The 15,827-nt window shown below is 29.6% G+C and overlaps 1 protein-coding gene across 5 annotated transcripts in view; it reads left to right on the top strand.

The window, feature by feature from the left end:
* LOC117168125 (tensin-3) overlaps positions 1–15,827 on the top strand; it is a 639,780-nt gene that overhangs the window by 294,471 nt on the left and 329,482 nt on the right. Inside the window, exon 1 of one of the 5 annotated variants that reach the window (XM_033353536.1) lies at positions 5,631–6,265. The exons of the other annotated variants lie outside the window; for them this stretch is intronic. Coding sequence (XP_033209427.1) covers positions 6,239–6,265 — 27 coding nt within the window. The 5' untranslated portion in view covers positions 5,631–6,238. Of the gene's footprint in view, positions 1–5,630; positions 6,266–15,827 lie in introns of those variants that run through there. 5 annotated transcript variants of the gene reach the window in all.

The following is a 15,827-nucleotide window of genomic DNA, read 5'->3' as shown; positions in this document are numbered from 1 at the left end:
AATAAAAATTAAGTTCGTTGTTTGAAAATTGAAGTATTTTGTTAAAAAATAAATTTTTTCGTTTGATTAATTTTTTGAACTGTAAATTAAACTATTTAAGTTTTGGTTCAAAATTGATATTTTTTAGTTCAGGATTCAAATATTTCGTAGGAAATTGTTCTTTTTTTGTCGAAAATTCACGTATTTTGTTGAAAATTCATCTTTTTGGGTAAATTTGATTTTTTGTTCGCTTAACATTAATTTTTAATGCAACATTGAACTATTCCTATTTTGATTTAAAATTCAACTGTTTGATTAAAAATTGTTTTTAAATGAAAATTAAACTAGTTGACAATGCAACTACTGTGTTAAGATTGAACTTCTTCTCCAAAAATCAATTTTTTCAGTTTATAAATGAACTATTTCTTCTAAATTAGTTATTTGCAAATTAATTTTTTTAACTTAAAATAAAAATATTAAATTTTTGATTTAAAACTGATATTTACGTTGAAGATTTAAATATTTAGTTAAAAATGTATCTTTTTTCTTCAAATACACGTATCTTGTTGAACATTTCTTTTTTATAAAAAAATTATGCTTTGTTAAAAATGCATCTTTCTACTTCACCATTCAACTATTCGGTTGAATGTTGAACACCACTGTTAATAATCAATTTTTATTGGTTAAGGATTTATCATTGTAGTTAAAATGTCATCGCTTGGGTTAAAAATTAATCCATTTTCTTGAAAATGTTTTTTTTTGTGAAACATTAATTTTTATCTGAAAATTTAACTATTCCATTTTTGGTTGAAAATTCAACTATTTGGTTCATAATTTTTCTTTTTTATTTAAAAATTCAAATATTTCTTTGACAACTCAACTAATGGGTTGAAAGCTGAACTTTCTTGCTAAAAATTAATTTTGTTGGTTCAAAATTCAACTCTTTTGTTTAAACAGTTTAGAAAAATTACATTTCAAAAGTTACTGAAATTGTTTACAAAGAGAAATTTGTTACCATATCGCAACCAAAAAAAGTAACTACTTAAAAGAAACTGCTTTCGTCCAATCTCTGGTTTCTTTATTCAAGTACATTTTTGTAAGACAAGAAAATTTTTGTTTAATTAATAAAATGTAAAATCCTCCGTATTTATGTCAATATTTTCTTGATTTAATCCTAATTTATTTTCCATTTAGTAGTAGTATTAACCCCAAAAAAGTATCCAACACAAAAACCCAGGGTATCAAAACATTACAAACGCTTGACAATTACATTATCTAACAAATAAAAACTAGCCCTTCTTTAACTTTTTAACTTAAATTAATGCTTTGACATTTTGTGTTAAATTTTAGCCGTGTGAAAAAAAGTATAAAAAAGTAGGTAATAGTATGAAATTGCAAAACCTGATACTGATTCGACCTTGACCTACAGCAGCTTCCTATTGATCTTGAAATGAAGCAAAATTAGTCGGCACGAGTGGATCGCGATATTTGTCGTTTTGCTCGGTTGGAATTTCGACGAGGCATAATATACCTTCTTGTACTAAGAACCCACTTGGCGAGTCCATAGAAATCCTAAGTACCCACATATAAGCAGCAATAGCAACCGTCTATTTACTCGCCACTGGATCACTATATTTTCCAACACGACAAGAAGATTCTTCCCATCCTCCGGAGCCCTGGAAATCATCGGCAAATCGGACTTCATAAACCGAGGCCAAATGGAGAAGCCATCTTGTCTTTTTTTTCCACGTATGATGCTAACACCACTTTCACAGTAGTGGAGTATTCTATACCATTTATCTAAAAAGGGCATAGAAAAAATTGTTTAAACAATGGGTCTTGCTCTCGTGACTAAAAATTTTTTTAGCGACATGTTGGAGAACGAGAATCTGCTCAGTTCTGGTTTTAGGCGAATCTGATGATCAAACAAAAAACTAATATGAACATGAGTCCTTAGGTTGGGTCTCTAGAAAATAAATCAAGAAGCTTGCCAAAAGATGCCTGTACGACAATTTTAGGACTTGTATGCCCACTGAGAGTTTTTCGTTTTGTTTTTAGGTTCGCCCAAAAACAGAACAGAGTAGATCCTGTTCCTCCGATTTGCTGATGATTTCCCGGGGCTTTATGTAGACCATCCAACTATTTCTACAGCAGGCAGCTTCTTTCGTTAATTCTGATAAGCTGTCTCACACTCATTGTGGAAAAGTGGACTATGGAGAAGTCGAAGCGTGGGTTAAGATCAGGCAGCACACCTGGACAGTTGAACCAAGACCCAGTTCTTGCGCCCTGTTTACAATCCGGGAAAGCAAGAGATACCGGGGAATCCCGGTATGGTAGTTGCGAGTTTGCGACTTCGTACTTGGTGAGGACGAGATGTGGTTTGCAGGGCGAACGGTCACTGCACCGAGAGTTGGTAAGTTGGTACCACCTTGGTACCACCTTGGTACTGTCCAAGTTCCAAGAGGAGAGCACACTCCCTCTTTCCCTTCAGGATCCACTGACCACGCGACCCAGACCATCTTCGCGAACACGACAAGCTCGTGCTTAGCTTCGGAACCAAGTGTCCGTGAATTCCGTTGCAGAAAAACTCTCCAAAGAAAGACAGCGGTAGTCTGTCGTCGACTTAAAAATTTTCCTTGGAATAAAATTGCATCATTGGTTCACAGAAAAAACTGGGGGTTCGGAAATGTTGCGGTTCAAGTCAAAGTTAGCATCTGACGAGCAAAGAGCTGAAATGTAATAGAGATACAAACGATCATTAAAATATTTATAACCCAATTATATGTTTCCACATTATGATTAGTTTGATCGTAAGGATAACTTGATCTATGTATCATATAATTATGAACTAATACCCTAACAGGTGCAGAACTGCGTCCGCTTTCCATTAATGATGATGTACATGCATTTGAATAATATGAGTATGAATATTGTAACTCAGATTTTTTTTCATCTATGACATACGTTTAAAGTTTGCCTTGAAGTACAGAAGAAATCGCCAGTTATAATACCTTGAGTTACTTGTTTTCTTGAAAGCATTTTGCTCCAGTTCCCTTTCCATACTATTTACCTTCGCGTTGAAAAAGGGAGTATCTGAACAAGCCCCCATATTATCGATTATACCGTTCCTTCAGAGAAAGTTTAATTTCAGGGTATATCTCCACTCGCGGGTGCAGTCTTTTGCTTTAATTTGTGTTCTCTGAAAGAGAAATTCCAGGAATCCAGAAAGACAGACGTCAGGCTGGATTAATAAGTAGATAAAAATAGATAATTTTAGAAAAACAAAAGATAGCCTTAAATAGATAAGATGTTGAGAGTAATAGGTGTTAATCTAATTTACCAAAGAGATCGAGAAAGATAGATTTGTATAGAAAGGAAATACGGGCTGGGATCGGAAAGAGAGGATTGAAAGAAATAAGAGTAAATTGGATTTCTAAAGAGATGGGAAAAGGTGCCGGTGAATAGACCAATGATAGAAAGAGATAGAGACTATATTATAGATTTAGATTTCTAGAATTATGTTTATAGATCTATATTTCTAGAATTATGTTTCTGAGTTATGTTTATAGAGATATGTTTCTAGATATTTCTGGATTCTATATTTTATAAACGAGAGATATAAAGAGGTAAAGGTTTTTAGAAAAGAGGTAGACTAGGATATAAAAGATAGGAGTGAAAAAGATAGACGTTGCTCTTGAATAAAAAACACAGCATTGGATAGTGAAGGAATAGGCTAGGATAAGAATGAGAAGATTGAATGAAAAAGAAGTAAACGTGGATTATTAAATAGATAGAAAACGATGCCGGTAGATAGACCAATGATAGAAACAGATAGAAAATATGTTTTAGATTTATATTTCTAGAATTATGTTTCTGGAGTTATGTTTCTAGAAATTTCTGAAGTCAATATTTTATAGACGAGAGACAGAAGCAGGTTAAGGTTTGTAGAAAAGAGGTATGCTAGAATACAAAAAGGAGGAGTGAAAATGATAGACTTGAATCTTAAATAAAATAAACGTAGCAGTGGAGGGATAGGATAAGATAGGAAAGATAGGATTGAAAGAAATAGGATTAAATGTAGATTTCTGAAGAGATAGAAAAAGATGCCGGTGGCTAGTTCAATTATAGAAAGAGATAAAGACTATATTTTAGATTTAGATTTCTAGAGTTATGTTTCTAGATTTATGTTTCCGGAGTTATGTTTCTAGATATTTCCAGAGTCTATATTTTATAGGCAAGGGATAGAAGGAGGTAAAGTTTTGTAGAAAAGAGCTAGTCTAGGATACAAAAGAGTGGAGTGAAAAATATAGGCGTGATTCTTGAAAAGAAACACATATAGGTGGATAGTGAAGAAATAGACTGGAATAGGAATTGAAAGGAATAGGAGTAAATGTGGATTGCTAAAGAGAGAGATTGCCGGTGCATAGACTAATGTTAGCAACACGTAGAGACTATATTATAGATTTCTAGAGTTATGTTTCTAGAATTATGTTTCTAGAGTTACGTTTCTAGATAATTCTAGAGTCTATATTTTATAGACGAGAGATGGAAGGAGGTAAAAGTTTGTGAAAAAGAGGTAAGCTAGGATGCAAGAGAGAAGTGGATGAAAGTGGATAGTAGAGGAATAGGCTGGAATAGAAAAGAGAGAATTGAAAAAATAGGAGTAAATGTGGAGTGCTAAAGAGTTAGAACAAAAAGCCGATGGTTACGAAAAAGGTAGCAAGAGATAGAGATTATATTTTAAAATTAGATTTTGAGACTTATCTTTCTAGAGTTATGTTTCTAGATACTTCTAGAGTCAGTATTATATAGACGAGAGATAGGAGGTAAAGGTGTGTAGAAAAGAGGTAGGCTAGAATACAAAAGAGAGGAGTTAAAAAGATGGATTTGAATCTTTAATAAAAAAACATAGCAGTGGAGGAATAGTCTGGAATAGGAAAGAGATAAATGAAAGAAATAGGAGTTGATGTGGATTTCTAAAGAGATAGAAAAATATGCCGGAAAATAGACCAATGACTGATTTATGACAATGAGTTATGTTTCTAGAATTATGTTTCTAGAGTTATGTATCTAGATATTTCTAGAATCTATATTTTATCTACAAGAGATAGAAGGAGGTAAAAGTTTGTGAAAAAGAGGTAGGACAGAAAAGGTAGAGGTCGGATAGTAGATAGTAGAGAAATAGTCTAGCCTAGAAAATAGGGGATTAAAAAAGATACAGGAAAATAGGCAATGGATATGCTGGCACACATTTTCCTCATTTCTCTCTATCTTAGGGATAGAAAATAAAACAAGGGAGAGAAATAGGAAGTAGTGAAAATATAGGTTTCCGAACAGCGGAAGGAAAATCGATGTTATCGCGTGTCCGGAATATAACGGGATTCCAAGTGACGAAGCTAACCCAAAGGGAAAGGGAGGAAGACGAAGAATCGAGCATGACAAAGAAAAAGTCGCTTCCTAGTTCGTCGTAATCGGGCTTCACGTTGTGCAACAAAAAAAATAGAAAACAGTAAAAGAGGGTTGAACACAGAGGGAAGAAAGAATCGCAGCTTAAGGGTATATACTACTTACCTGGTCGAGATAGCGATGGTGTTGTACACGCGCTCCGCCGGCCAAGTCTGAATCAGTTCAGTCCGCGGAGAACGCTCCACGGTGGAGGACGTGAAAAAGAGAGATCTATCTTCTTGGTCTCTTCTTCCTACCGGCTTCATTTGCTCTTCCTTCCTCAATCCAAATGCACTTTGATAAAAACACTGCATCAAGTTTGATTCCAAATAAGATAGGTCTTCAGTGTGCAAACAAAACCTGGAATGCAGTTTAACAAGTGTGATAAATGTGGATGCTGCTCAGTGTGACAGAATTTAACAAGGCTACTCTTCTAGTAGAAGATGCAACCATGTTTTGGAAAACCACGTGGAAGAGCGAATCAGTGTAGTGTGTAGGAGTGTGTGGGTGAAACCGAGATGGATTGCCAATCGGATTGACAAAGATCGTTGATCTTCCTTTCGATCCATCCGCATTCTTTTACCCGGAAAGGGACGGTGGGTTAATCAAGGTTTGAAGTTGAGGTGTTCTTCATGACTGTGCGCGAAATCAGCTCAAAGCAAGAGTGTGCCGAAATAGTGTTGCAGTGACCTTGGCCGACGGAGGAATTCTCGCATGATCTTTGCGGGGAGAGGATGGTGTGCAATTTTTTGAGAAGCAGCGAAAAGAGGTGAACGATCTTTGGTGTTCTCCATGCACCAGAGGTGACGGCAAGATGAACGGTCACGGCTCCCTCCAGGAGGTATTCACTGCTTCTTCCTCAGCATTTCTTTTTTTTTTCGCCAAGACCTTGCAATTTCAAGGAGGTTTGTTTAGACTTTAGATGGCGGAACAAGATAAGACGGACGATTAGATTATGTGCTCGTACGAGTACGGTGTCGTTTGAATGCTTTTTGTACGTTCAGTGGACTGAACAACGTGGTTTATAACGTTTATGATTTTGGATTTTAAAGAACTGATCATTTCTGAACCATCATTTAATAATTATTTAAACAAAGCGTATCTTTAAAAAGTTATTTTAAGATCGACATGAAATTTACTTTCTTATGAGCCATTTTGTGTACCAAAATTAGAACACAAAAAGCTTACGAATCAAAATTAGATTTTCAACTAACTTCTTTCCATCTCATTAGAAATATTTATATAGCAACAAAAAAAAGGGAGAAAAAGGAGAGATTCAACAGAAACCACTCTTTTAACGTTTCTTTATTCTTTTATTTTATACTACTATGGACCAACATGATTCGAAGACGATTTCGATTTTGTCATCGGAGATTATTTATAGAAAAAACTACTTTGATCAAAAATAGAAATAATAGTATAAATAATCATATTAATATTTATAGATTACTGTAAATTTTTGGTAGAAAACTGGCAATTTTGAGATGGAACAGGAAATTTTTTGAAGCAATATTAACTATGATAATCTAAGCCTTCATTCATTCATTAGCATACGTAAGTTTGATATGTTATAACATTGTCTTCAACATCAGGTTCTTCTTCTTGCATTTAAATTCCTTACCATTAACTTTCAAGTTATTTATTTTGCACTTTAAATTAAAATGACTGAATTTTAAAAAGCTAAAGTAAAAATACTTCAATTTGAAAGGAAGTCTGGAATGGTTTAATTTTTAACGCTTCAAGTTTGAATTCATTCATTCTTAAAGCTTCTAATTCAAAATCATAAAACTTTCAAAGTTTTTAAAATAATTATACAGTGACGGTTTGAAATTTCAAATTCCTCTCTTTTAATTTTTTTAGGACTTGTTCATGGATTGGAAAGGTTATGAAAAGTCTTGTGGAAACTGTAGTTGAAAGAAAGTTCTTATCAGTATTAACAGAGTTATAAATCATTATAATATATGGTAGTTGAGAAATAATGCTTAGATACTTGTACATTAAAAAGCTTCTAATTTTTTATTATTTATTATGAAAATTCTTATTTATTTATGAATTAGAAATTCTTTAATGTTAATTTTAAATCATGATAAAAAACTTCTGGCGCGTGCATTGACTGATTTTAAAGCCTTTTTGAATTAGGAATAATTTAATTGATTAATTTTATATTTAACATACAAAGCGATATAATTATTTTACTCTTTAGACATAACATTTATATTGTTTATAAATAATTTTAGTAAACAAATAAGAAAATTTCTTAATTTTTTCGCAGAGAAAACTCTTTCCTCTCTAATCTGTTTCGAAGTAGGTGAACGGACTAACTAAAATAGAAAATATTATTAGCACGCAACGTTTGTCTTTGTTATAAATAATTTTTGTTAAGAAATATAAAATCTTAATTTGTTTTTTGCGGAAACTTTTTTTTTCATCTTACATCTGTCAAAATTGTTCCACAGATTTGTTAGATTCTAATCAATTGATGATGCTGCAAACATGTACAATTTTTTGAATGAAAGAAAATTACTTTGAAATGAAATAATAAAATTTTAGTATCAAATTTTAAAATTTCAAATTAATTTATTTAATTTACCCAAAAAAATATTTATTTTCAATTCAAAAGGAGGAATTTTCCACAAAACAGTTGAATTTTCGAAAAAATATGACTTTTTAAGAAAATAGTTCAATTTTCAATAGAATAATTAAACTTTGAACCATACAGTTCAATTTGCATTTAAATTTTTGAAATTCCAATCTACAAAGATGAATTTTCAACCAAATTGTCGAATTTTCAATCTACAAAGATAAATTTGCAACCAAATTGTCGAATTTTTAAGGAAAATAGTTTGAAATTTAACAAAAAACCGTGGCATTGTCAACCGCGTATTAGAATTCTTTAAGAACAGGTAAATTTTCAACCAAAATAAATTTGTAATCAAATAGGACCAATTTTATTTCCAAATAGACGAATTTTAAACCAAAATTAGAATCTTTAACCGAAAAGACGAATTTTCTGTAATAAATTTAATTTTGTCTTAAAAAAAAAGAATTTTCAATTAAGTAATTTAATTTAAATCTGAAGAAGTTATATTTTCAGTTTAAAAAAATCAATTTTCTAGTAACAAAAGAATTTTTAACAAAATTTCTAATCGAAAAATAAATTTTTTAACCAAACCAATGAATTTTCAACAAATAAACTTTTTCAGCAAAAATAAAAATAGTTTCATGCAAATTGTTGAACTTTCAAGACAAAGACGAATCTTAGGTGAAAAAATTGAATTTTTTAACACTAACAAATATTTGTTTTCATCAAAATAATTAAATTTTTAACCAAAGAGAAGAACCACCACAGAAATACATTATTAAAAAAGTGCTTCTTTTCTTAATAAAAAGTAATTGCATTTTTAGCTTAAAAATTAAAAATTTCAACAAATTTGTTAACTAAAGAGATAAATTTTCAACGAATAATGTAACATTTTTAATCTGGAATCGTTTATAAACGGAACAGAACAATTTTTAATTATAATAATAAAAAAATATAAAAATTAATACAAACAAATCTTTAAAATTGTATTTTTAAATAAACCAAAAAAAAATTAATAAATTCCCAAGATATAAGAACAAATGTCTAAGCATGTCTGCGTCGAGTGTCATTTGGCGATCAGCACTGTCAGACAGCCTCCTGGCTCTTTAAGGCCCTTTATCAGAATGTGTAATCGGTTCTGAATTATGAAGCCGCACGGTTAAATTTTTTTGTCTAATTTTTTGTATACGTCATCTATATAATCATATCTCGAAGCGCACAGAGCCGGTTTTCAGATAAAATATTTATATTTTGTTTAATAATCAAAAAGGAAATAACATTAGCAGTGATGCTGAGTGCCAGCTGTCTATACATTTTTGTGGCGTCACTGCTATTGCTCTCACGTTTTTTCGATTGTTTAACAAAACGTAAACATTTTATCGAAAAACTGGCTTTGTGCGCTTTGAGGTATGAGTATCTAGATGACATATGCAAAAAATGAGATAAAAACATTCAAGCGTGCGGCTTCAAAATTCAGAACCGGCTACGCATTCTGATTAAGGGCCTTAAGCGACTGAGGCTCGACGCAGACACGCTTGAAAATTTTTTATCGTATCTCGAGAACCCGCCAAGATTTTTAAAATTTTCATTAGCCTAATTTAAAAATAAGACCTTAAATAATGTTAAGCTACCATTTTTTTCTTTTTTTTTTACATTTTCCCTAGTTCATGCTACAATTTGAAGTCAAGGTACAAAATTCGAGAAGTTCTTGCACTTTTTTTCAAACTTTTAACGTGGTATAATTCTCTTCGAAATATAAAAAAAATCTCTATTAGTAGTCCTTTGGCGCGGAATTTAATTTTCGTCACTGTTTTTTTTTTTTTTTTTTTTTTAATTTTTTGCCCCTTTTTTGAACGAGTATTCACTTTTGAACGTCATCAAAGATTTGTAATATTACTCGCGGTGGTCGTACCGATAATTTATCTTGCATAATACTTAAAAATTAGACCGTTTTTGAAAAATGTATCTCACATTGGCAATGTACACCATTAAAAGTAACTTTTGCCATTACTCAAGACTCTGGCAGAGATATTTCACTTGCAAATGCATTTTCATTTCTTTGCGTTAAAACAAATTGCACGTACAGAAGGCATTAACGGTTCTGTAAATTTAGATTTATTTCGTGGTCTGAAAGCGTAATTACATTACTTTAAAAAAGCCGCTTTTAGTTTTATATTTTCTCTGCTTTCTCGAATTCCTGTTACAATTCAGGATAACGCGTGATTGATCGAATCGAAAATTTTGACTCTGAGCCAAATTAAATTTGCATTCTGCGAGAAAAAATCTGACACACGTACTTTGTTGAAAGTATTGCTTCTTAAATGCAAAGTACAAAGTAAATGTTACTAGGCCAGAAATATGGATAGTAATTTACATTAAAGGTCCTATCGAGGAAAGTTTTTTATAGCCGAGTTTGATATTTCCTGGAGCTCATTAACCTCTTTCGTATAGGGCAAACAGTTTACAAGTAGTAGTACACAAATTTTTTTAAACGGAGGAAATGTGGTGATTTTTAACAAAATAGGGGAATAAGAGGGGAATGAAATTTTTGGAATAAAATTTATGTGTATAGGTATCTTATTATATCTAGTGAACTTTTAGCTAAAAAAGATGAATTTTAAATCGAAAAGGATAAATTAAAAAAAAACAGTTAAATTTTCGATAAAAAAAAGGGAAATGTGATGTTTTTTCACAACCTAGAGAAATAAAATGGGAATGAAATTTGTTGAAAAAATGCATGTAAATAGGTATCATATTACATCTATTCAATTATAAGCCAAGAGATGAACTTCCAGTCTGAGAGGACAAATTATTAACAAAAAAGTGAAATTTTCTTCGAAACCATGGGAAATATGATTATTTTGAACAAAAATATGGGAATAATAGGGAGATAAAATCTTGTAAATAAAATCACGTTAATAGGTATCATATTATATCTTGTGAGAAAAAGCCAAGTGAACAATTTCACATCCCAAAAATTCGAATTTTTAACAAAACAGTTGCATTCTTAACCAAAAAAAAAAAAAGAATTTAACAAAATAGTTCAGTTTTCAACCACACAATTAATCTTCTAACGAAGTAGATGCATTTGAAAAGAAGCTGAATTTTTAACTTAGAAAGATAAATTTTAAACCAAGAAGATTAATTTTCTACCAAAATCTTTAAATTTTCAACCAGAAAGATGAATCTAGAACCAATAAGATCAATATTCGGCCAAAAACCGAATTTTGCAGATAGATGTTGAATTTTCAAGCCAAATATAAATTTTCAAGAAAAAAGTTAATTTTCTATCAAACAGTTATTTTTTAATACATTGTTTAATTTTTAAACAAATAGAGGGAGTTTTATTTTTCAACCCAAAAAATATTAATTTTAAACGAAGGAAGTAATTTATATAAAGTAATATAAATTACTTGAAGGAAGTAATTTTAATAAAAAATTAATTTTGTTACCAAGCAATTCTTTAAAAAAAACTGTTTTTTTTTTGACAAAAAATAGTAATTCTTAGCGAAACTAGTAATAGCTTATATTTCCACCAAAAAGGATTTTAATTTTAAATAAAAAAGGATTGCATTAGATAAAAAAGATGATTCTTTACAAAAAATAATTTAAATTCTTAACCAAAACAGATTATTTGTCAATTAAACAGTTAAATTTAAACCAAAAGGATACATTTTTAATCAAAAAGATTTTTATAGGATTTTTAATTAAAAAGTTTAATTTTCTATGGAATAGTTGAATTTTTAAATTAATGTTTAAATTTAAAAATAGATAGTTTAACGGTGAACCAAACAGATAAGTTTTCTATCAAAATAATTGAATTTTTAGCAAAAATATGAATCTACAAAAATGAAGTTAATTTTTAATCAAATAGTTGAATTTTCTACCAAATTTTTGCATTTGGAATAAAAAAAGACAAGTTTTCTACAGAGCAGTTGAATTTTTGAACTGAAAATATGAAATTCCATCAAAAAAGGGAAATTACAACTAAATAATTGAATTTCAATGAAAATTATTAATTTCCAACAGAAAAAAATGAATTTTTCTGCAAGAAGTTCAGCTTGAACAGAAACAGTTTATGTTTTATTCAAACAGATTAATTTTCAACTGAACAGTTATACTTTCAACTAAAAAGATGAGTTTCCCACCAAAGAAGATGGATTTTCAACAAAATATATTAATTTTTAACTAAATAGTAGAATTTTCAAATAAAAAATATCAATTTTTAATTTAAAATATTAATTTTTAATCAAAAATGGAATTGTTCAATTTTTATTAAAAAAATGAATCCTTAACCAAAAAGAAACAATTAAAAAATTTTCAACAAAGTGGTTCAATTTTGAACTAAAGAGATAAATTTTAAGTATTATGATAAGTCTCGATAAAAAATTTCAACAAAAGGGTTCAGGAATCAACCAAATAGTTAACAATTCAACGAAAAAATTATTTCTATACCAACAAGATTATTTTTCTACCAGAAAAGACGAATTTTTAACTAAATATATTAATATCCAACTGAAAATAATAAATTTTCAACTAATTATTGTAATTTGTAAGTAAAAAATATATCATTTAAACCTAGAAGTGGAACAGTTCAATTTTTAGTTTATAAAAATTATTTAAAAAAATGTTTTTAACAAAGCAGTTCAACTTCTATCAAGTTGCTGAAGGTTTGTAAAAAAGATGACTCTCTACCAAAATAGTTACATTTTCAATAAAATAATTACATTCTATATCTAATTGTAGAATGTTTTTAAATAAAATAGGTATCATTTTACATCAAGTACACTATAAACCATGGGATACATTTTAAATCCAAAAGGACGAATTTTTAACAAGACGGTTACATTTTCGATCAAAATAGAGGTTATACGGTCATTTTAAACAAAAATAGGGTAATTATGGGCGGATACAATCATTTAAATAAAAATAGTCTAAATAGGTATCATATTACGTCTAGTGAGCATTACAAAAATAGGGACATAAAATGTTGTAAATAAAATTAATAAAACTAGGTATCATATTACACGTAGTGAACTATGAGTCAATGGATACATTTTTATAGGGGAATACAATTTTGTAAATAAATTAAATCCCGAACTAAAATTATATTAAATATTAGACTTTTCAATCCAAAGATGTTCTATCGGATTCTGTTGACTCAGTTCGCATTTGAGCGAAATATTGATAATAAGGGGAGGGGGAACTAATTCTTTAAAAAGGGGAGAAAATTCCCTTTCCCCTCAAAATAGCAACCTTAAATTATGGACGGGACCTTACTGCAGGTCGACGCCTCTATTCAATACCGCTCCAAGTCGGATTTAGGCAGTGTACAGCGACATGTCTCATTTGGGCGGTGTACAGATCTTCGTCAATTTTAATCGCTGTACCGTTCCGAGTCCTGTGCATAAGCATAGGACTTGGAGCGGTACATCGATTAAAAATGACGGAGAGCTGTACACCGCCCAAATGCGACGGAGAGATGTGCACCGCCCAAATGCAGCATGACGCTGTACATCACCTAAATGCAACATGGAGCTGTACACCGCCTAAATGTGACCCGGAGCAGTTTTGAATAGAAGCGTTGGAATGTTTTCTTCTTTTCTCTTGAAAAAACAATTTCTCTCCCTCCATTCCAAGACTCTATTTTTACAGGTTTATTTTTAAAAAGATAAAACGGATGGCCCCGGATGTATGAATTCGAAAGTGTTTAGCTAAAGTTGAAGTTAGCTTTGAGTTCCCACATTATTTGCAATATCTCAGAAGTACAAATAAATCGTTAGCCATGTTTTCGAACCCCACCGGAAGTCGATTAGTGCAAATTCTTCATGATAACTTGGACTTTGCTTGAACTTTTCAGTTTTCTCTGCTGAAAATTACCACTTAGTTGGAGATGCATTGCATTTTAAGGGAATACTTTGTCAGTTAAAAATTAAATAAAAATATATAAATAATATTAATAAAAAAATTTGTCCATTAATTTAAGAAACTCTAAATATAGAAGTTGTATAAGAAAATAAATTTTCAAGAGCTAAATAATTCTGATTTATTGCGAATAAAATAAAATTCATAATTTTAGAATTAAATAAATGTGTAAACTAAATGCACTCACTTAACCTCTGTTTTTTTAAATAATGAGAAGTTGTAACTTTATTAGCCGATAAAACCAAAAAAGATGCGTAGGGCGACACACTTCATATTTTAAAAATATAAAAAATTAAGTGCAATGTTTATTAAAAATTTTATTATTTAATCATAAATAATTTTAATTGTAATTTTTTGTTGAAAGCTCAACTTTTTGGTTGGAAACTCACATTTTTAATTTGAAAATTCACCTATGTTGGTAGAAACTTATCATTTTTGGTTAAAAATGCGACTCTTTAGTTGATGATATTTGTATTTTTTAGTAGACAATCATCTGGTCGAAAATTATTATTATTGATTGAAAAATCTCTTTTAATTGAAAATTAAATTCTTGTTGAAAATTCATTAATTGAACAAAAACTTTAACTTCCTTGTTGAAAATTCTTTTTTCTTTCATTGAAGATTCATAATTTTAGCTAAATATTCAACTAATTTTTTGAAAATTCGTCTCTTTGGTTTTGAAATTAATATTCTTTGATAGAAATTTGACAATTTTTGTTGTTCCAAAATACATTTTTAAACTGAAATTAAAAATTAATCCATTTTTAGTGGAAAATTGATATTTTTTGTTTAAAAATTCAACTATTTGTTTTGCACATAATGTTGTTTTTTTAAATTTAGATTTCGGTTTGAAAATTTGTTTCCTTTCTTGGCTAAAAGTTCACTTCTTTTGGTAAAAACTTGATCTTTTGCTTGAAATGTTTTATATTATTTTAAATTTTATACTATTTTATTTGAAAATTTGGTTGAGTTCTTATTGTTTTTTAATTCATACCTTCGTTTTGAAAATCCAATTGTTTTATAAAAAATTTGTTTTTCTAGCTTGAAAATCCACTCAAATTATTGAAATTTCGTTTTTGAAAATGAAACTATTGAATTAAAGTTAATCTATTTGGTTTGAGGATTTATGTATTTTGTCAAAAATTCGCCTTTTTTTTCTAGAAAATTTAATTTTCTTGGTTTAAAATTATCGCTTTATTAAAAATTCAACTTATTTTTTGAACATTCAACTGTTTTATAGCGAACTGGTATTTTTGGTTTGAAAATCCAAAAATTTGGTTGAAATGAAAAGAATTGCATTTTTGTGTTGAAACTGTATTTATTTTTTGGTCTTTTAAAATTTGTTTTGAATAGGACTTAATTTATTTCGTTAAAAATTTTTCTTTTTGTCTGGAAAATTCAATTTTCTTAATTGAAAATTAATCGCTTCGGTGAAAATTAATCTCTATGTTTAAAATTCAACTATTTTTTGAAAATGTTCGTTCTTTCTTAACTGAAAAATCTTTCTTCGTTAAAAATTCAATTGCTTGGCTAAAAGTTGATGGAAAATTTATTTTCTTTCTTGGCTGAAAGTTCACTTTTTTTGGTAGAAAATTGATCTTTTGGTGTGAATGTTTGCTATTATTTTAAATTTAACAATATTTTATTCTATAATTTGTTTTAATTCTTTTTTTTTTGAAAATTCATGCTTTCGTACAAAAATCCAATTATTTCATAGACAATTTGTCTTTTTGGCTTGGAAATCCAAAAATTTGGTTGAAATTATTTTTTCTTATTGATTGAAAAACATTTTTTGATAAAAACAAAAATATTGTTTTTTTTTTTTTCTAAAAAAAATTAATTTTATGGTCTTTTTTAAACCTTTTTTTGATAAAACTTTTTTTCTTTCGTTCAAGAT

Source organism: Belonocnema kinseyi, chromosome 2, assembly GCF_010883055.1.
Source record: "Belonocnema kinseyi isolate 2016_QV_RU_SX_M_011 chromosome 2, B_treatae_v1, whole genome shotgun sequence".
In the NCBI taxonomy this organism is placed as follows: Eukaryota; Metazoa; Arthropoda; class Insecta; order Hymenoptera; family Cynipidae; genus Belonocnema; species Belonocnema kinseyi.
This window is presented reverse-complemented; position numbering and strand designations above follow the sequence as displayed.